At 40.8% G+C, this 23,154-nt stretch overlaps 1 protein-coding gene across 1 annotated transcript in view; it reads left to right on the top strand.

Moving 5' to 3' along the window:
- The window catches only part of slc2a15a (solute carrier family 2 member 15a), a 45,196-nt gene that overhangs the window by 1,147 nt on the left and 20,895 nt on the right, over nt 1–23,154 (top strand). Inside the window, exons 2-7 of the mRNA XM_078273081.1 lie at nt 8,552–8,650; nt 13,607–13,767; nt 18,415–18,539; nt 18,908–19,053; nt 19,246–19,378; nt 21,195–21,382. Coding sequence (XP_078129207.1) covers nt 8,552–8,650; nt 13,607–13,767; nt 18,415–18,539; nt 18,908–19,053; nt 19,246–19,378; nt 21,195–21,382 — 852 coding nt within the window. The remainder of the gene's footprint in view (nt 1–8,551; nt 8,651–13,606; nt 13,768–18,414; nt 18,540–18,907; nt 19,054–19,245; nt 19,379–21,194; nt 21,383–23,154) is intronic.

Below are 23,154 nucleotides of genomic sequence, written 5' to 3'. Positions count from 1 at the left end.
GGGGAAGGGTCACCCAACTTTTGTATTCATGAGTAGAGCAAGGTTTGGTGCATATTTATCCATGTAGCTCCATGTAGCTCTCTCAGTCTCGGCCCCTATCGCTAGCAGATGGATCCCTCCCTGTTTAGTCAGCCAGACCTGTAGCTTTACAGACCGTGGGATTTCCCAAACTGAATAAATCCTGGTCGCACGTATAAACACAAAACTGCTTTGCTAGCTCCATCGTGTTGTAACTAAGACATCTGATGAAAAAATAATTGTATTCATTAGCATGATTGCCGTACTGCTTAGTTCAAAAACATCCAAAACACCGTACGAAAACATGATCATTAAATTTCATTAAATAGGCTGATTTATATTTGATAATAATGTGTTTGATTCATTCAGACATTTTAATTTTTGAAAAAATTAACAATAACTTGGTGGCCCCCCTGTAACTCTGAGGACCCCCTAGGGGCCCCGGACCCCCTGTTGAAGATCTCTAGTCTAGGCGTCAGCTAATGGGGCTCCTTATAATAAACTCAACTAAACTAATACTGGGCTGTCATCTTTTAGTTAGGTAATCTGAGGGGCACAAACTGGTAATTAACATCTGCAGCATTACCATAACATTCAAAATAAAGTCCAATAATTCAACCGTGTAAGATATGCTAATGTGAAGTATTATGACTATCTTCCATTAGTGCATGTTTAAATGCTAGCATAGAGAGTGCATTTCTATAGCGTATAGCATAGAGATATGCTGTAAACCTGTCCGCAATGACTTTCAGATTTTTTTTAGTGTACGCTTCCAAATTGCCCCACGTTGGGTCACTAACAAAATCCTCTATGTCAAACTCCATCTTAGGCAAACCAAGCAGTAGTAACAATAATACAGCAACTCCCTACACCAGTAACAGCCCTCTGGAAGGCATCTCCACACAACGCCACAAACCAAGTATACACCAAATCAAAACCACACTCCAGCGTGTTACACACCAGACTGTTTGACGAGCCCCCAAATAAGTTACGGCCACAGCAAACAAACACAACTTAAACGTGACCGTCAACATATCGAAGAACACCAAACCTGAGGATTAGTTAAAGTAGATTAAAGTTTATTCACAACTTAACTATTCTGGAGGTCTGGCCAAAAGGAACAAAATAAGGGAAGAAGCCTGATCCAAGTATTATGACTATCTTCCATTCGTGCATGTTTAAATGCTAGCATAGAGAGTGCATTTCTATAGTGTATAGCATAGAGATATGCTGTAAGATTTGCTATGCTATCTATAATCTGTATACTACAGCATTAGCGTGAACCATGGAGATGAGCTACTGTCCAACAGTATTTTAAAGGTGCAATATGTAACACTGACAGCTAGTGTTCAAAATAGTTACTGCAGTACAAATTCAAAATACTGGAGAGAGTTGTCTCCCCCGCCCCGTCCTCCCCAGACTTCACGGAGGTTGCCAGGCTGAGACCGCAGCATCCATAGTTTCGCTTTGCCAGACCCTTTTCAAAGTGCGCTGAAGGAGCATTCACAACAATGTTGCTTTCATTACTTCACAGCACAGTGGAGTAGCTAACGTTATATATATATATTGACAGTCATAGAAGCCCGTGCTCATGCAGAGATCTGTACCCAACTGACAGACACACTTCCTAGGCTTAGAATTACAATAGGAACCGCTAAAAACACAACAACCTCACCGTCCTCTCCACACGACGGACAGACACACTTCCTAGGCTTAGAATTACGATAGGTAACTGCTAAAAATAACACTACCTTGCCGTCCTCTCCACCCGACTGAATACACTTTATTGGCTTAGAATTACGGCAACAATCGCTAAACACACTGCAAACTCACGATCCTCACAGCCCCCCTCTCTTGGCTTCAAATAACTTAGCGTTGTCGGCTCAGCCGCTGAGCAAGCTGCATGTCGTAAACAGCTGTGGCCCGCTTGCCTGGTCCTCCGGTAATGTTAGGTAGTTAGCAGGGTTAGCAGGGTTAGCATGGCGGCGTTAGCCAGGACCAGTCGGGATCACTTTACTGGCTGTGTCTCAATTGTTTTTGCGAGTAACTAACTTGGGTACTCTAGCTATATAATTCAATGTGAGAACACGAATGTTGAAATGACATAAAAGGCCCGTCCGTTGAAGTCGTGATAAATTAGCCTGAGGCTAATGCTTAGCTACCTATTCAGGAGGAAATTGCCGGGGTTTTTAAGGTTGGGTAGAATTTATCTCTGTTGATCCTGTTCGTTTGTTTGCAGATTTCATGGCTGTACTAACGTTACAGCTGTAGCACGCTGGGTTTATGTTTTTACAGGTATATCTGGCAACCTGGCCTGGCTGTCAAATTGGGCAGATGATAACAACACACAGGCTAAAACACAGACAGACATTCGGTCACGGAACGGAAATTTCAAGAGAAAATACTAGCTTTAGCATTGTAGATAGTATTTCAACTTAGCATGTTTCCTTAATAGCTGATGACGCATTGGGGTCATTTTGGGATTTATTACAGTAAATATATTACATATTGGACCTTTAAAGTAAACCACGGTGCATTTTGATATATTATTTTTGATAACTTCCCATGTAATGAAAATGAACTTGATCATTTAATTTAGTCACTTGGATTTCATGTCTTTCACGTCATGTCATATGTCTTTCTCTGCCTGGCATCACTTTCAATCAGCCAATATTCAAATATTTTCCAGATGCAGACATATGAAAGTTTAGCTGGATATTACTTTCTTGAGATACTGGTCACACTGTTAGGGAAAGCTTCTGTCTTTGCCTCTCAGCTCCCTCAGAATTGGCAGCCAGCCACGCTCTCTGATTTGCTTACAGCAAGGAATGTGAACAATGCAAACAAGACATTTTAGACTGGCGAATTAAGAGCTTCATTTAAATAAATACCCATTGGTGGAGCCAATGGGTATTGTGGACAATGTAAACATTCGGGGCTCAGCCCAAACCTAGGGGGGTCTGGGGAGATCCTTCCCATTTACAGAAGCTATGTCTTCATCATTTTGAAACCAGATCCCAACACATATTAGTGATGACAAATTTCCATTCCCGCAATATAAAAAGAGCCAACAATTGTCTGATGTCACTATTTTTAAATGAAATTACATTGGTAGGGTAAGAATTTGGCATAAACAGCATTAGTCATCTTGAAACCTATTTTTGTTATGCTAGAGTAGAGTTCAAGGAATTTATGTTTAGCTGACAAATCTGCTATATTTGAATCCATCCAATAATAACCTGGGCTGGACTAACTGCAAAAAAGATCCCAAACAATGCCAAGTAAATGTGTTTTTGTGAACTGAATATTAAGCCAACAGAAGAACATTCATTTAATCATACTAGATTTTTTTAAGGAACGCATTGGTTGACGTGACATGGCCTTTTTGTGGTCCTGAGTGTCAAACATAAGTAAATAAATGTCTAATCTGCAAATAAATGTGGTTATATTGTTCAGAAAAAGCCGTTTTATATTATACATATAGACAATTCATGCCATTTATGTTCCTGTTTTTCACAATTTTCAGCCAAACCAGGAAAAGCTCATATGGCATGTCCCAAGCCCATTTCATAAAGTTTGATTTTGAATAAAACTAATAAAATTAATATATTTTCCCCTTATTTAAGTACATATTAATACCACAGATGTCTACTTGTAAGTCTACTGTTTTAAAAGTCCAGGCATAATATTTTGAACCAGCCCTGAACAAAAAGATTTTGTCCCAAAATCAATATCATATGGTGTGACCCTAAATACTGTTTTTTAAATGTGCAATTGTCTGGAGACCTTTGGGGATGGGGGGGGTCCTTCTTCATGCAGGAAGTATAACAACATCTCAGAAGGACATTGAAAGTTTTCCAGGTGAGTTATCTCTCATATTTCTTTCAATAAATCAAGTATTTCTAACACTCCTACTTCAGTACCCCTTTTCACTGTCTTTTGGTGTGACCCATTTTACAGGAAAATGTCAAAAGTAAATTACGTTTTGTCAATATTACCTTTAAATCTATGTTACCATGCTGCATGGTGCTAGCACGAAGCCACAAGACTCATTGTTCTGCAAGTGTATGGTGTGACCCCATATGATATTGTGTGACCGGGTTTTCTCGTCACACCATATGATTTATTTGTCACACTATATGGTATAAACTGCACATATTTGACATTCTAAATATCAATAGTAGTCAGAGAAAATAAATCCTGGTGTTAAAGACAACAGTAATATTAATATTGTCTTTATCACTATACGTAATTGCAACAATTTAATCTGATTATAATGCAGGATATGTTTTTTAAATATCTGAATACACTGTTGAATTTGTCTTTTAACAGATATGAAGAGAATAAACTCAAAGTGGAACTACAAACATTCAGATTGAAGCCCACCATGGAGAAGAGAAAAACTCTAGTTTTCTAGTGCTATACAATATTTTAGCCCAGTCTCACGACAGTTTGTGAAATGGTCACGTTATTGAATCTATTGATTCATGTCCTGAACACATTAATGTCGTTATTTTCGTGGCATGGCAGTTGAAATGGTCACATTCGAAAATCGTGACCTGTACACGAAATAAACGAGAAAATCGTGACCTGTACAAAATCGTGACCTGTACACGAAATAAACGAGAAAATCGTGACCTGTACACAAATCAATAAATCTAAATAACGTGACCATTTCACAAACTTGCGTGAGACCGGGTTGAATATTTGCTGGCATTCTGTTTTACACATTTGTAACATTGTAACAACCTTTACGTCTTTTGTTGTTTGTGAAATACATATAATACACATTTTTGCATTAACAGATTGTTATGTGGTATGGTTTATTATATGGCGTGACACCATATCGTTTGGTGTGACATCCAGAAATTATGAAAATAAAAAGTCTTTTATATCGAGGTATGTCAAAATAAATATGAAGCTTATTGAAAGATTGAGGACAAATGTCTTACTTTGTGTATTGATGAAGAAATATATTGTAAAATGTAATACATTTGCACAAGGAAATGCTAGATCTTGATGAAGTAATGATAGAAGATTATGTTACATTAACTCACATAAAACAAATATACCCCATTATAACTTTACACACAATCATTTTCATGTCACACCATATGACCATTTTAGTCACTAACACAACAAATTAGTGAATAAATATGAATTCCAATACAAAATCTAAAAGACCATACATATTTATGCGAATAGGAGAGTCAGTACAACAGGAGTGATTTCCATGCCTAATATCAGATTTTTTTTTTCAAAAACTTTTTTTCAGCCTAAAACGTCAACCACCCAATAGCAAAGTAGTAGTAAGAGTAGTAGTAGTGGTAGTAGTAGAAGTAGTAGTGGTAGCAGCTTAGAACAAGTCCCCATGACAGTGTTATGTATAACCTATAAATGATGATTTCCCCAGTAATAGAACATTTGCTCCAATAATTTGCCAGTCCAGTCAGTGAGACTAAGGGGAAATGACAGTTAAGCTCTGTATCCCATCGATGCTTTTAACACTCCCTGCACTCATTGTGACATAAAACAACAGCATGAAGCAACAGTGACTGATAGTGAACAGTGAAAATAATCATTTTGAGGGGGTTGTGGCGCCCGGATAGCTCAGTTGGTAGAGGGGGCGCTGTTATATAGAGGTTTTCTCCTGCACGCAGCGGGCCCCGGTTTGACTCTGACCTGTGGGCCTTTGCTGCATGTCATTCCCCCCTCTCTCTCCCCTTGCATGTCTTCAGCTGTCCTGTCAAAATAAAGGCCGAAAATGCCCCAAACATTTTTTCATTTTAACTACAGGCGTGTCTCCTTCAGCCGTCTCGCTGCTTCCTTAAAAGCATAACAACAACAATCTGTAGCCTATCAGGGTTTTACAAAATGCTTTGGCAATATATTTTCATGAACTGATCAACGTGATATGATCATATTATAAATGTATGCTCAGTGTAGGAGGCACACTCCATCCTACAGTAGGCTACACATCAAATATGATAAGAGCAGCTGATTTTAGGCAGTAACCTGCTTCAGATTCCAGAATCACTGCTCCTCCTGGTGGATAGATACACCATTGCAACTGCTGTCCACACACAGGCGCTTAGGGGTGTTATGAGTTGGCCCCGTGTTGACTTTACCTTATTAATTAAGGATTTTATAAGATAAGATAAGATATTATTAATTATTAATCCCACACTGGGGAAATTCCTGTGCTACAGCAGCTCAAAAGAAAAATGTACACACATCAGAATAACACAAATACACATCAATTAGACATAGGAGAAAAAATACACATAAACTATAGGAAATGGAAAAATAGAATATAATTAGTTATAATAATAATAATAAATAAAACAACAGTATTTACACAATAAACAACTTTATTTAAACAGACAGTATATAAACACAGATATACAGAAGAGTAAGGTGTGGATGAATAGAGATGACATATTGCACAGTTGGAGGTGACACAGAGTAATAAATAGATACATGTGCATAGTGCAAAATATTGTCCATTGATGGCTCATGTTGCAGAAACAGCTAGCAGTGCTACATTATGATGTTGCATTAAAGAGTCTGACTGCTGCTGGAATGAAGGAGCTGCGGTAGTGCTCCTTCTTGCACTGAGGGTGCAGCAGTCTGCTGCTGAAGGAGCCTTCTACCTTATACCAGCTAGATGTTATGCTTTCAATAGAGACATGGTTAGATAAAAGCTGCAGTGCAACGTTTCTCACTGAGCCCCCACATTTTAACTTTTTAAATGTTTCTAGACTTGGGTGAAAGGTTGGATACATTTCAATGCAAACAGATTTCACCAGGTGAATTGAATTCTTTTGAATTAAAAATCTCTGTACTGTTGTAAAAACCTCACCAAGAACTATTACATTATTGAGCCCCCCGGAAATACTTTGCAGACTTTATTGACGACTTTTCTGAAATGCTGTCAATTATATGTGTGTAGGCTACTTTAATTCTTTTATTTTAACTGTCGACTTCAATGTTCATATCAACAATCCCAATAATAACACTGCTAAATAATGTTGGGCCTAATTTGATACTTTGGAGCTGTCGCAGCATGTGACTGGCCTGTCTCACACTAGAGGTCATACACTATAGATTTGGTTCTTAATAAGGGCCTTAGTTTTGTTGCTGTAAATGTCAAGGATCTAGCTCTGTCTATTCACTTTTTTTTCACATTTTCTTTGATGCATTAGTTTCTCAAGCTTTTTAGACTAGATCTAAAACCGTCAAAAAAGGTACATTACTGAAAATACTAAAACACTCAGGGTTGTTGATGAATTAGCACCTGTTAAGACTAAAATAATGTCCGGCAAACAGAAAGCTCCATGGAGAAATGCTACGACAATAGCATATCAGAAGAGAGAATGCAGGAAGTCAGAGCAAAGATAGTCTATATCCTTGACGTTCCACTTCACAGGAAATGCATGTATTGAAACGGATGCATGTATTTTCCGTTTCCGTGGACTTTCCGTGTCAAATATACGATTTGGTTTTAGCTCCACTCAGCCGAGCAGAGACATTATGACCTTACCACCCTCTGCAAAAAGAAGGGTCTCTATGTCTGAATTCACTGCAATTAAAAACCATCCACATGCTCACTAGATATTCTGCCTACAAGCTTTTAATATGTTTTAATTGCAGCTGATTTGATACATATTGTAAAACAACTGTGTTAAAGGCTCATTACTCTCAGGCATCTTTACAGCATTACTAGTCTATATCTACGACGTTCCACTTCCGGGATTGCTCTGTTGCCGCTGGACATTCCACCGGATTTCACTCTTTTCGGCTGGATGTCCGTTACCTTCCTCTTTCTATGTGTTGTAATTCTAAACTCCAGTGGATTTCTGAGGACTATGGTTAACTGCTCCTCAGATCGCTGCAGGATAAATCCAGACAGCTAGCTAGACTATCTGTCCAATCTGAGTTTTCTGTTGCACGACTAACACAACTTTTGAACGTACGTACGGTTTAAAGAAATGCCAATAAACAAGAGCATATTTTTGTTTCGGTTCAATTTAGAATTGATTTCAAGGCCCTACTTATTGTCTTTAAGTCATTCGATGGTCTAGACCCAACATATATTGCACATATGTTTGCTGAGTACAAGCCTTGTAGGTCATCTGCAGAGACTGATGAGTTAGTGGTGCCAACTGCAGTCAGTGGTTAAGACAGGCTCCAAATGTAGCCATTTTTAAAACTAAGGTAATTAGTCTTGTTTTATGGTACTTATACTTATTTATTTCATAAATGTGGTTTTAAACTTCTCTGCACCTTTATAAAATGTGTCTTTGTACATGTACAAGTCTATTCATCTTGAATGACCTCTGTGTATGATAAGGTGCTATATATATATATATATATATATATATATATATATATATATATATATATATATATATATATATATATATAAACTTGACTTGCCTTGCCCTGCCTAGAAGTAGGACTCACTTCCTCACCATTCTCAGGATGAACTAACTCATCTCTCATCTCTCTCTCTCTCTCCTGCTGTCTGCAGCAACTGACCAGCTCTTTGTTGGCGGTGGCATTTCTTACCTCCTTCGGGAGCTCCATGCTTTACGGCTACAATCTGGCAGTGGTCAACTCCCCTGCTGTGGTAAGATGCATGCACACTCACACACACACACACACACACACACACACACACACACACACACACACACACACACACACACACTAATTTAATTAGTTGCATTTGTTAGGGCTTTGAACCACTGAAGTACAATGTCAACTAAGGCAGACCTTGCAGTTCTAGCTGATTTTGTTGGCCTGTTGTTTAGAGAAGCCCTGTGCTCACAAGGTACATACCCCTAAATAAAGTGGTGTTAATGTTAAAATCAACTATGCATTTATAATCTTTGACTCAACAATCATTTTACCTGTATGTTTTACCTACATGGTTACTGTTTTTGAATGCACTGTAAGGCGACCTTGCAACCCGTTCTCACTCCCAACTCGTCACATACTGACGCTTGGTCTGTGGCTCTCAACGTCACAGACCGATGGAAAAGCCTTTAGCGTCTGTATGGACCGCACCGGGCATAGCAGCAGCTTGACCGCTACAATGTGAGGTAGCCAGTAGTATGAAAGACCTAAAATCCGTGTAAAGAGGCAGGTTGGGGTGATGGACTTTCACCCAGGAGACTGAGGTCGGTGTCCCATTCTTGTCCCATGTGTTAAGTAAACGTACATTTTGTAACCCCACCCACAATCTTTTCCTAACCCTAACTAAGTGGGTTTACCCTGCATCTTGAAAAATGTTGCCAAATTGGTCCTGCCTGAGGGCATCAAAAAGCGACGCCAAGGGTCCCGACCTAGCACGCTGAAAAATCAGGCAAAAGGTGTACCCAGAGCATCAAATATCACCGTGGAAGGGATTGCATTGTAATTAGTTAAAAGCCCCCGGCATCTGACAGAGGCGCTAAAGGAGACTTTTTGTGTCAGAACCTGAAGCCAAAGGCACCTGACCAAGCGTCACGTTTTTGACGCGCTGGGAGTGAGACTGTGTTGGACCTTGGGTGTCCTGAAAGGTGCCCTAAAATAAAATATATTATTATTATCAACTGCAGAAGACTTACATGGTGTAACAGGAAGAGGTGGAAAATACTTCATCCATCATCGTTACCTTCACTGAGCCAAGACAGTCGTGCATGTTTGCAATAAGCGCTTTCTTAGCTGCAATTTGTCCATCCAGAGTTGCAGTAGCAAGTTTGCTAGCAGAGTTAGCAGAGTAAGCACTTCTTAACTTCGCTCTTTCTTTTCTCTGAGCATTTTAGCTTTTCTTGGCATTAACCAAAAGCAGCAGGATAGAATTACTGTCGAAGTACGTAAAGATAGTTGACTTGTTTGCGCTATAAATTGAAAGGAAAACAGGTTTGCGGAGCTCATCCAAACACGTCTGCTCAGAGCGCCATTTTGGATGTTCCCCCCCCCAACTTTCTACAGCGAAATGTTCAATGACACCCTCCTGCGTAAGCCATGTGCTTTTGTTTACTGAGAAACAACGTGAGGTACCGTGTGGAGAATGAATGAAATGAAACATATAGCCTATGCCTTGAAGATTTATTAATGTTCTTATTTCACACCGTGCTCATTAACGGCAGAATCTCGCCATGGCTCAACACAAGTAGCATGAAGCATGAAGAACTTAATCAAATTGTGTAAATAAGCCACATTCCTCATTCAAATATGAGCTTCACTTGATAACAATATAAGTTATAACATTATAACGTGAAACGTTTCAAATTATAACAAGATAAGTAGTATTTTGTAGTAACTTTGTATGTCATAATGGGAGAACATATTAGAACGTGAAAAAACATATTTTCACGGGATAACGATAAGCTGATGTAGAATTCCAATCTAATTCGGTTCTATATCTCTCTTTTTTATCCTACAATTGGTGAAAGACCTTTTCATTGACATCACTACCGATATCCAACCGTTAAAAAAAGAGAGCCCTATAAAAGAGCCCTCCTGAGGTCTTTGTCATCAAAATCAGTCTTTGAATTAAGAGCAAGTCACATGCATAAAAGCTTTTAGTGAATTAAAAGCATGCCTCTGCTCGTCTTCCTCCTTCAGTTGGGGGAATTGATGCTGGTCCACCAACTCGTGCTATAACATGGTAAACTGAGGTCAAAAAAAGACTTGATTTGATTAGACAGGGAGCTGAAAATTCTGAAAAAAAGAGATAGAGATAAAGAGTGTGTTGGTACTGGTCTCGTGAAACCAGGATATCTTGGCCGCATGATACACAAAGACAAGGTTTCCTCTCTTATCAGGAAGGAATGCTCTCTGATTGACTCAAATCCTTTCTATTGGTCCAATACAGCATCTGATCTGTGAGGATTAAGATGCTGAGTTTGCTTTACCTGTAGTAGGTGAGGGAATGAGCTAACCAGTGTTACACACAGTTTCCAATTTCATCCGTGGATTGGAACAAGCAACCAGTGTTGATTTCCTCAAGACAAACTATGACGAAAAAATATTCGTTGATGACTTTTCTTTTCCAATGAAGACAAGATTAAAACTAAATAAAAGTAACCATTGAAAACGATCACTATGCTCAAATATATTACATTCATATATCAATGAATAGTATCTGAAAGATAATGTCAAAGTGGGAAGAACGGACAAATGAACTGTTTTAATCCAAAGTGGAATTCCGTGTCCTGTAGAATTACACACTGTAGCTCCTGATTGATCAAACTACCTACTCCTCCAAATATTCTTTGTTTAGAAGTTGATTTGCTGTTGACCTGTTGGACTTCTGTTAATAGGCTGCTAATAAGAAGCATCTTACATTCAATAACTTTCTGTCTCTGTCTCGAAGGCAGAATGAAGGCATGTTGGGTGGGTGGAATTAGCAAGCTAACGTTAGCTAACGAGCCAGCAGTGGGCCGTTCGGGCTCGGTCCCTCTGCTCCCACTGTAGGGAGAAAACTTTGTGGAGACAATGGATGTCCGCTGTCATCCTGCCGGTAGTGAAGCAGAGGCTCTGTTTGGTTCTGCCGCTGCTGATTCGAGCATTCGCAGTTTGTTGTGGGTATCAAAGCAACGTTTGTATCCGGTTTCCCTTTTTGAATGACGAATCGATTACTGCCGCCTGCTGGTATGGAGAGTTATTTCCTCTCACGCAGGTGCAGAACGTACGTGGTACTCTGCCATCGGCTGTAGTCTGTGCGGTGTGTTCCAGTGCTAATTTTTGGCTAAGACAAAGGCTGAAGTGGGCCAACGTGAGGCCATGCCACAGTCGGTGTTCATCACCACTAGTTCTTGGCCGTCGGCTTGGTGTGTCAGGGCCTTTAGTTATTGTGCAGACACCTAACCAGAACTGAAAGGACAAATCGGGCGCAAAATGAAATGCATGGGTACAGAGTCGACCGTTCTCTGGGATATGTTGTCATGCTAATCGAATGTGACCAGTTTTAGCGCAAACCGCTAATTAGCTTATAAAGCTAGTCGTCGGGGCACGGGTAAAGTAAAAAGAAATCACTATTTCTATACCACTAACAAGGCTCAAAATAGCACCACACTTCCACGGTAGCATAATGAGGGTCATTACATGTAAACCGAAGCATTGAGAGCTTTGTAAGTGTACAGACAGTTTATTAAAAAGATAGTTTATAAAGACGGGCGCCATTAAGCTAATTAACGGTTTGCGCTAAAACTGGTCACATTCGATTAGAATGAAAACATATCCCAGAGAACGGTCGACTCGGTATACGTGTTATTAACACCTAGGTTCATTTTGCGCCCGATTTGTCCTTTAACCATAGCAGGGGAGGGGTGTTATAACTTTGGGAGGCACTCAAAAATGATCCTGCTTACAGAATCACCAAGTCATTTTTAAAGTCATTAAGAGAGATGCATTTGGTCATTGAGAGATTAACTTGAAGAACTTGATTACTTGTGACTGCCGGCAGATTTGAAAGTCTGTTGAAGATGGAGGATCAAACCTATTCTCGAGGACATGTAACAGAGTCGCCAAGGAAGCGAAAAAGACAACGTGACAGGAAAAGCAACAACACCAAAGTTAATATTGGAGTGGCTAGAACAGCTGCGTGTAAACGATGGAGCTACTAAGAGATCATTTCGGGTTCGGCCACTGTAAGAGTTCAAACTCGCTCGGAATGGGAGGGGCTATAAAGTAATATTCAGTTGGTTGTCATATACAATTTCACCGCTAGATGGGAGAAATTATTACACAATGTAGCTTTAAATATGTAGAAATGTAAATTAAAGCGTTATTGACGTTACAGAGCGGCCTTGGTTGCTGTCTGTTTGTCTGATATAAATGTTGTCGTTACTACCGCATTGCATTGTGGGATACTTATGCCGGCTTAGTGTACAGTGTTTGCATACTGTAGTATTTCACCGGAAATAGTATGCAATTCAAGAACTATTGGTTTCATGCTAAGGTTCCATACATACTAAAAAATGTCACATACTGTTTTAGCCTAGTTAGTATGGAATTTCAGACGCAGCCAATGAGTTACTGCTTTTTTCTTTGGGCCCTCTGCAGTCTACTCAGTGGTTAAATTAAAGAGGCTTAAACTGCGATGTGTCAGTCCATAGTATGTTCAGCTGATATTCCAATACAGCTCTTCCTCGACCTTCCGTTTTGATTGGGAAGATTGAAGAAGAGCTTTACTAAAGCAACAGGTTGCCTGTTAATTCCAACTTGTTTTAGGCTGCATTGTTGTGCAATTGACACTAAAACAGGACCTTGTTCCTATTTAAATCTGCACACATTTTATTCTACGATAGCCTACTGTAAGTTTATCCGGTGTCCAAACGGCCAACAAACGAACATAATTGACAGAGCTCCTGCAAACCTGAATTTTCATACCTGGCAGTCACTGCACAAGGTGACTGTCACTATTTCAGTGAGTATGGACTGAAGTTAAAACTTTGGTATATCTGTAATTATTGAATTATTTTTCATTCATACATCATGAATGATCATGTTTTTTTTGTTTTTTTTGTTTCTGCCATCTTCCTCTTCTGACCTTTCCTACATCTTGTTTCTACTATCCCCCTTCTCCTCTCAGTACATAAAGGATTTCTACAACAAGACAGTGGTGAGTCGTACTGGAACAGGACTCAGTGAGGAGACCCTGACCCTCATGTACTGTCTTACTGTGTCTGTCTTCGCTATTGGAGGTCTGCTGGGCTCCCTTATCGTGGGCCTACTGGTCTCTCGCTTTGGCAGGTAAGACATTTGTTTTCACAGAAAGTTCAGGAGAGGATACTAGATTCTAGACCAGTTCTACAACAGACAATGTTGGATTCTTTGAACCATGACTACAGTCTTTTCCTAACTCTAACCAATGAGTTAAGGCCGTGATATGGTATACTGATGTTAGATTTTTTGACTTTACATGTCATTTAGCTGACGCTTTTATCCAAAGCAAATCCCAATTAAGTGCTTTCAACCTTGAAGGTTCAAACTCCAGACAAGACAGACAAGTAGTAAGTGCAAGTACATTAACTTTAAATAAGCAAAACTACAAAGAGCCATATGAAAGTGCTGCTTTAAGAATATTTATATATATATTTTTCTTTTTTTTTCTTGGTTTTCTCTTATCTGAGGTGCAGTAAATGTATACTGATATACAAAACAGAAATGCATACAGACAGCTGAGCCACAAAAAAACTGTGTTAATACCAGTGTTGTAGTTAAGACCACCTAAACTGAGAACAGAGTGTTTCGAGACCGAGAAAAGACCAAGACCAAGGCAGGGCGAGACCGAGTCAAGACCAAGACCAAGATCAGACCAGACCAGACCAATGCGAGTCCCACACTGCATGCCACGATAAAATGTGGAAAATGCTAACCATAGGCACTCCTCAAATTGATCTGAAAGATCTACATTCTCATAAAAAACCACCCACATTCACCTCTTTTACATAAGTGTATCATGAGAAATGCCTTGATAAAATAATCAAAAGGCAGTTGTGGTCTTGACCGGTCTTGAAATAAAATCCTGAGTCCTCTTTATCTGAGACCAAGACAAGACCTTCAAAAAGTGGTCTTGAGACTGGTGTCGAAACCAAGACCGATCTCAAGAACTGCAACACTGGTTAATACTACACTGGGTGTCGGTGTTTAAGTTTCATGTTTGCTAAGAGTCCAGGCCCTGAGGACATCTACATGCCACTACTGAGTTATATTCAAAGCGATACCTACTGGCAACAGAAAGTCAGCCTTATGTGACACAGATCATCCGATTTACATGACATTTACATGGTGCGGTCTAAACAGGATTTAAAGCAACATGACTAATAATTAGTCCGTGTTTTCTAGCGCCACATAGTGGACAGAGAAAGTGGTTGAAATGTTACTGCATACTATTTCCTGAGAGGAAGTCATATTTTATTTTGCACAAAAACTTTTGCACCCATGTTTGCACTAGGTTGATGTACTCGAAAACTCACGGAAGTTGGCGTATACGTCAAAACCTGTGAGCATTGCAAGACTATAAGTGATTTGTTTCATGCATGTTTAGCAGGCTCCATAGTAGAGCCCTAAGCAGGACTGTTTTCTTCATCCCGCCGAATTTCTGACCATTACCGCCCGCACCCGCAACGTGTGTGTTACACTCCCACCCGCTCCCGCAATGTGTATGTCCACTCCCGCCTGCACCTGTAAAACTCTGATTTTGTGTCTTCTCCCGTCCCGCATGAGAAAACACGTCATTTTAGGATAATAGGGAGAAGATGCAGCGAACGAAGGCAGGTGCTTGCTGCTGTGAGAGGGGGAGGAAGGAGCAGAGGATGAGGGAGCGGGAGGACGGTGGACGGAGCCTTGGAGCTCCCCCGTCCTGGGAGGCTCAGACACGCTGCTGGTGTCTGCTCATAGATATACAGTATATGCTGTCAGTATATATAGCCTATCTATGGTGTCTGCTGGCGTGGGGGGTTCCAGGCTACATCCTGATCCCGCAGTGTTTTTTTAGCCGCCCGTCTCCCGCCCGCAGCAAAGTTCAAACCGCCCGCTCCCGTGAGATTTGCATTGGGACCCACTCCCGGCGGGACCCAATCCCAATGCAGCCCTCTACTCCATAGCACCCCCTTTTTGTATGCCTTGTCACTCTTACTTATTTAGTTAAACCTAAAGGGCATTGCGTGAGTCGTGAGACCCCACAGCTATTTATACCACTAAAAAAGGCTCAAAATATCAGCACACTTCAACGGTAGTGAGGGTCCCTACATGTTAACCGAAGCATTGAGAACTTTGTATGTGTAGAGACAGTTTATTAAAAAGATAGATTACCAGTCATGACTTACAGCTGGTGATGCAAACTAAAATCAAAAAGCAATTTGCTCAATATATCTGAAATAATCGCACTCTGCATAACTTGTCTAGTGTACTTACTGTCCATCTGGTCCCTTCGGGTCTGGGTCGCCAAAAAGTTTCAAGTACAGCCCTGTTTATCAGAGAGGGGAAAATCTTCAGACTGTACAAAACACTGCGTCTCTTGGGCATCGCGACGCAACAGATCCCCACTCCGTGCAACACAGACTTACTCCTGTTTGGTGGCCATAGCTTCACAATGTCCGCATGAGGTACACCACCAGTTTCCTGAAGTACGAGGCTGTGTTGCAGCATTGACTACTGGTAGCTCTCTCTCTCTCGTGAGCCCTTTCAAGGAGCTCCCGCAGCTCTTCGTTCAATAAACTGTCTGTACACTTACAAAGTTCTCAATGCTTGGGTTAACATTTAGGGACCCTCATTATGCTACCGTTGAAGTGTGGTGATGTTTTGAGCCTTTTTAGTGGTATAAATAGCTGATTTGTTTTTACGTTCCCTGTGCCCTCGAATACTTACAACTGCGTTGTAAGCTAATCAGCGGTCCGCGCTAGCGTCTTTCAAGCTACAAACTCATTCGATTAGCATGAAAACATGTCCCCAGAGAACGACAGAGTGGGTACACATCTGTTAATAACCCCAAGGTTCGCTTTTGCGTCGCAATTGTCCTTTAAGTTCTGACGTACATGTTAGTCACACAGGTGTTGCCCTTCAAATGGTTACACAACATTTCAGCTATTTCTGGAGATTAAGGATACTCACAATTTCCCATGTCAACAGATTATATTTGTAACTGATGATGTTATTTATTTACTAAAGTAGAATACACAATACATTTTGAAATACCTTAATTTCTGTGTCATTCATCATATTACTTTGGAATGGAGACAGGCACAATACTATGTGGAAAGGTTGCATGGTGGAGAAGGTCTGGTGGGGTGCTGAGACACCATAGACCAGAGAGCATAAGAGCAAATAGAAAGCGCTTTCAAAACAGTTTCTACCCAGCAGCCATCAGACTGCTGGCTAAGGACATTCTATCTGGTTTGAAGTACCCTGTCCCACCTCAGACTCAGACTCTGATACATTGAGACCACATATGCACACACACTCCCGCACACACACACACACTTAGCTCATCTTTCTGTGCAATCATCATGGGCACAAGTTTGCACTTTGCACTTCTGTATTTATTGTACTTATTATTTATTAGTATGTGGACTTTTTTGTATCTGCTGTGTCTTTTTTAATTATGAGTGTGTTTTATTTACTGACTGAGTGATCCGCACAAGTATTCCAATGCGCCTGTACGTTGTACTTGAGCAAATGGCAAAAAAAAAAAACTTGAACTTGAACTTGCATGCTTAAATTGCAGTGTCCTGAATACATAAAACATATTTCTATCACCCCAAATGGTAGGATCATTTGGGGTGCCCACCAGCCCACTAGTTTTACTTTACCTGCCCGTACCTAGTGTGATGCATCCCTACATTCTACAAATGTTGTGATTTGTCAATATATAATGATAAAGATAATAATGATGCCTCTTTAAACTGCTTTTGTAGAACAAGCAGAGTTTTAAATCAAGAAGTAAATATTTGTCTTCAGAAGCCCTCAGAGCTGTATTTGGATGTTGGTTCTGCTCTGTCCTGACACCCTACCCAATAACCCCAAAAGACTGCCCATGCCCAACCATGAGGGTGGATAGTGGCCAATTGGCATTGCCAGCCTGAGAGACACTCAGCAGCATCTGGTGCTGCCACCAACATCAACACCTGAACACCACTAACACACAATCACAGCAAGCAACATACAACACTCTTTTTCAAAATTCTGAAAATGACACGGATAAACATTGTCCAGTTTATGTCGTGTTTCATATACAAAAGAGAAATAATCTTTGGATAACACAAGTTTAGGAAATAAGACCAGAAATACCCAAACACACACACACACACACACACACACACACACACCTACACTGGCACAAATGGCACTTCATCAGGGCGTTCTATCAATCATGCCTCTGTCCTCTATTCAGAGCTGTTGGTAACCCCTCCACCGAGGCCCTGCTGTCCTTCAGAGTGCACAGTGTCATCTCGTCCCCTCTGCCTTTCAGAAGTTTACTAGTCCTAAAAGTGCAGAGACAATTTATTTTGTCTTCAGTGCAAATCATCTGAAAGCTCCATTCATCTCCACTATTTAATAGAACTTCGGTGGGCATTTAAATGCAAATGAAAGCAGGCACTTTATAAACCCATTTACAGGCTGATCAGTTTCTTCACACAGCACGGTTTTATGGTTAATCACAGCTTATGAGCAACCTTGTGAGCTGTTTTATGGCTAATCAGGACATACAGGCATACATGTCTATCAATATGACTGTGTGTATATCAGCCGAGGGGGTTACTGCTGTCGACCATATAGTGCTGCTGTCCTCACTGTTTCATAAACCTCTGAGTCATATGCTTTTATGTATATTCATAATGTCTGCCTACTGCCTGTGTGTGTGTGTGTGTGTGTGTGTGTGTGTGTGTCCACTTTCAGGAAAGGCACAGTGGTCAACACAACAGTGCTGGTGTTTATCGCTGGCTCATTAATGGGCTTCAGCAGGATTTGTGGTTCACCTGAGATGGTCATCATTGGCCGCTTCATCTCAGGAATTCACTCAGGTACACACACACACACACACACACACACACACACACACACACACACACACACATATATATATATATATATATATATATATATATATATACACTAGGGCTGTTGGAACTAGGGCTGTTGGAACGAATACCGAAAGTTGAATATAATTCGAATAGTAAAAAAATCAATACTATTCGAATGCTGAAATTACTATTCAAATGTGACATTTATTATAAATATGTTGGCTAACGTTAGCTAATCTCCCTCTTCTCACCTTGGCCTACCCGCATGTTTCACTCATGAACTCAGAATTATACTATGAAGTCTTCATAGAAAATGTATTTTAAATCACTGCATTGTTACATAGATCTTTTTTTGTTTTTTACTGCAGGCATTTCTCTCAGTGTAGTACCAATGTACCTGGGTGAGATAGCGCCTAAGAACCTGCGGGGCTTCCTGGGTCTCGTGCCGAGTATCTTTATCGGCACCGGAGTCTTCGCCGCCCAAATCCTCGGCCTACATGAGCTTCTAGGAAAGGTAGCCAACACTGCTTTCCTAACATTAGTGTGCTTACTCTTTCAAGCTAAAATCCTAACAAAGCGTACCTTGGACTGATTAAAGTTGGCCTGAGCCTGACCTGAAATGGCCTTTATTCATTAGAACGTATTCAGCGTTCACCTATACAATAAATGCAGGTGTGTAAGTATAACTGCATTGTAACTGTTACAGGAGGAGTACTGGCCCCTCTTTCTTTCAATGATAGTGGTACCCACGTTCATCCAGTTGATGATGTTGCCATGGTTCCCAGAGAGCCCCAGGTACCTGCTGATTGAGAAGCACAACGTCCATGCCACCATCACAGGTCAGTGTTGTGGCACTGCTGCACATTCACAAGAGGACACTTTACAGTAAGAAAAGAACACTGAGTTTTGCCAACATTTTGGAGGAAGGAGGACCATTTGAACTAGAGTCAATTACTGTTAATTGGTTCAATAAAAATAATTCATGTATTGTCACAGTTTAGTAGTAATACACTTTGAGACGTGCATTTTTTTATTGCACTATTGCAGTTTGTGAATTGTGTCTTCACAGAGGTATTACTATTAAAGAGAGCTACAGCTGTGTGTCATCACTATAGCAATATTTAGAGATATCAGAGCTACAGATCAGAAGCGGCATGTACACAGAACAAGATGAGACCAAGAATTAAAGGGATAGTTTGGATATTTTTAAGTGGGGTTGTATGAAATACTTCATAGTCAGTGTATTACCTACAGTATATGGCAGTCTGCACTCCTTCAGTTTGAAGAAGCAGACAGAAGTACCGACAAGGAAGCTAAGCAATGCAGCTAAACGTATTTTAGCCACCTAAAATAAGGCCTTATTAAAATAATCAATATCGGTTGACGTTTACGCTATATTTCAGCTGTTCAGTCTCCCTCTGCAAAAGTTATTCTTCTGTTTACTCTGGCTCATAAAGGTTTGCTCTTCTATCCAAAGTGAACGGCATTTATCTGTTGCTGTCATATTCACTCATTTTTATATTCCTGTATTTGTTGTCTCTTTCATAAACTGCTGAAAATCTGACCCAAACAGCTGATCTGCGGCATAATATAGTTGTGCTTTTGTGTAGAAATACGAACACATTCTAGAGTTGAGAAAATGTACTGCCAAGAGAAAGGGCTGTCTGACAAAGGTAAAGTGGAAACACATTCTAAATATAGCATACACTTAAACTGATGTAGATGTTTTTTGGTAGTCCTTTTTTTTAGGTAGCTTAGATAGGTTTAGCTGCTGCCCCCGTTTACAGCGGTACATTGCTTTACTCCTGCCTGTTTGTCCAAACTAGGGGTGTGCCATCCACCATCTATTGAAGGTAATACACTGACTATGGAGAAGATTTAAAGTATCCCTTTAACCCTCGTGACACACTGCATATTAAAGGACAAATCCGGCGCAAAATGAACCTAGGGGTTAATAACACGTGTACCGAGTCGACCGTTCTCTGGGAGATGTTTTCATGCTAATCGAATGTGACCAGTTTAAGCGCAAACCGCTAATTAGCTTGTAACGCTAGTCGTCGGGGCAGAGGGTAAAGTAAAAAGAAATTGCTATTTCTATACCACTAACAAGGCTCAAAATAGCACCACACTTCCACGGTAGCATAATGAGGGTCCCTACATCTAAACTGAAGCATTGAGAACTTAAGTGTACAGACAGTTTATTAAAAAGATAGTTTAGAAAGACAGTACCGTTCACGTATACAGGCAGGCGCCATCTTGGGAAAGCAGCCATGACCAGTCGAACGACGAACGCCGTGCAACCAGTAACCAGTAACATAGCTCAAGCACGGCGTTCTGGCGACTGGTCATGACTGTTTTCCCAAGATTAGCATGAAAACATATCCCAGAGAACGGTCGACTCGGTACACGTGTTATTAACCCCTAGGTTCATTTTGCGCCTGATTTGTTTATTGTCTTTAAAGGTGTTGATGACTGGTGGACAGACTTTCTGACTGACTGACATTACCACACTTAGGCAGGGCAAAATTCTGTATCCACACTACTGTTATCTTTTCTGGCTAGTTAGCTTGTCCGACTTTCCAAGTACAGTGTGTGCTCTTGTCTCTTTCCCTGATATCCTGTGACCATGCTGTTTTACTGTCCCCTGTCTCTCAGCCCTGAAGTGGTACAGAGCCAAGTGTAACATCCAGGCTGAGATTGAAGAGATGCAGGAGGAGCAGCGCTCTCTGTCCTCAGTGGAGACGCTGTCAGTATGGAAACTGCTGCTGGATGACACAGTCCGCTGGCAGGTGCTCAGCGTGATGGTCATCAACATCGGCATGCAGCTGTCTGGCATCGATGCTGTAAGGACTCTTTGAAAACTGAGTAATGTATACGAAGCTGTGCTGTCTGCCACAATGTCTTTTTTGATAATACGAAATACTTTTTAAAGTAAGTCTAAAATGTTCACATTTTCACCAGGTGCTTCCTCAAAAAGGAAATTCCCTAAACTCGTTAGATGTCCAAGCACACATAAATATGGGCATATTTGGGCATTGGGAGGATATCAAGTCATTCCAAGCTAAAAGCTAAAATCCAAGTGAAGTCACCAGTCATTGGTGAAGTCTTTTTTTTGATTTTGTCATGGCAAGGCTAAAGTCACCAGCTTTATGACTTGGGTCTGACTCGACTCTATGTGACTTAAGCCGTGATCTATGGTTCTGCGGAGGCTCCACGCAGAGCTTTCGCCGTAGCCTACATAAGTGGCCTAAAGTTTATACTTGTGCATTGGTGTGTGCGTTGATCTCCTTAAGATAACAGCATGGCCGTAATGTGTATTTATTTGACAGTCTATGGTGTGTGTTCTTGGGGAGTGTGTGGTGGAGCGAGTGCCGAGAGTCATAGTGAGAGAAACAAGATGTCTTTCCCTGTGCTTTCTGACCACTGTGGGAAATCTGTAGCAGGAAAAGTTAACCCTCTCCTTGATTTCATGTTGTTTATGGTGAAGGAAAACCAGGAAATGAGTCGGGGGAAACGTAGTCTATATCTTCGACGTTCCACTTCCGGGATTGCTCCGGTGCCGCAGGAAAGTCCGCCGGATGCATGTCTTTTCGCCGATGTCCGTCCCCTTCCTCTGTCTTTGTGTTGGCGTTCTAACCTCTGGTGGATTTGTGAGGACTATAGTTAACTGCTCCTCAGATCTCTGCAGGGTAAATCCAGACAGCTAGACTATCTGTCCAATCTGAGTTTTCTGTTGCACGACTAAAACAACCTTTGAACGTACACATGTTCCACCAAAACAAGTTTCTTCCCGAGGATATTTAGCAGCGGCATCGTGGCTCTGTCCGGCGCTTAGCACCGCCCGAGACTATTGTGATTGGTTTAAAGAAATGCCAATAAACCAGAGCGTGTTTTTCTCCCATCTTGGAATTCTGTGTGGACTAGCCAGACCGCCCTCCATCCTCGTGGCATTTCCCTAAAAAGGCGCCCAAAATACTTGATCGTATAAAATAGTGTTATTGTCCAGAGGGCATTCCAAGGTTTAGCAGGTGTTTGCTTTAAAACGGTATCAACAAACATGTTCTGTCTCTATATCCCCTATTGTGCTTGCTACCCATCAGCTGTTGGATGCTAAATGGTCTCTGTTAAATGGAGTCTTTAGGCTACAGTGATGAGCAGCACAAACTCCTGATGTAACAGCATCAGATGGTTTAAGTCAGCTCCTTTCACTTGCTGTTCTGTTTGCTTTTTTACTTCCATTGTCCACCCCGACCACTCCCCCTGTTTTTACAGCTTCCATTTCTGATTGATCTATCTTATTAGACAAAGACACAGAGATGAAAATAAGTCTAAATGATCCCTCGTTGTTTTATAATCCCTGCGTGGTCTCGTCTCATTAACAAAGCCAAATGCCGGTGTCATTATTTTTCTGCCGTTACAATTAGCTACATTCCCCCTCTGAATTATGCCCTGAAGATTCATCAATTTTTCAAATGATTACCGGGGCGCCTGGGCCAGAGTGCACACTGTAAGCACTGGCGCTGGACTCATTAGCACGCCTTTCTCCAGGCTGTATTTTTAGCTGCTAATTAACGATACACGATATTAGGAAAATATCTAATTGCAATTATTTTGA

Source organism: Sander vitreus, chromosome 17 (assembly GCF_031162955.1).
Source record: "Sander vitreus isolate 19-12246 chromosome 17, sanVit1, whole genome shotgun sequence".
NCBI lineage: Eukaryota > Metazoa > Chordata > Actinopteri > Perciformes > Percidae > Sander > Sander vitreus.
Note: the sequence above shows the minus strand (reverse complement) of the source record. Positions and strands in the feature narration are given on the sequence as shown.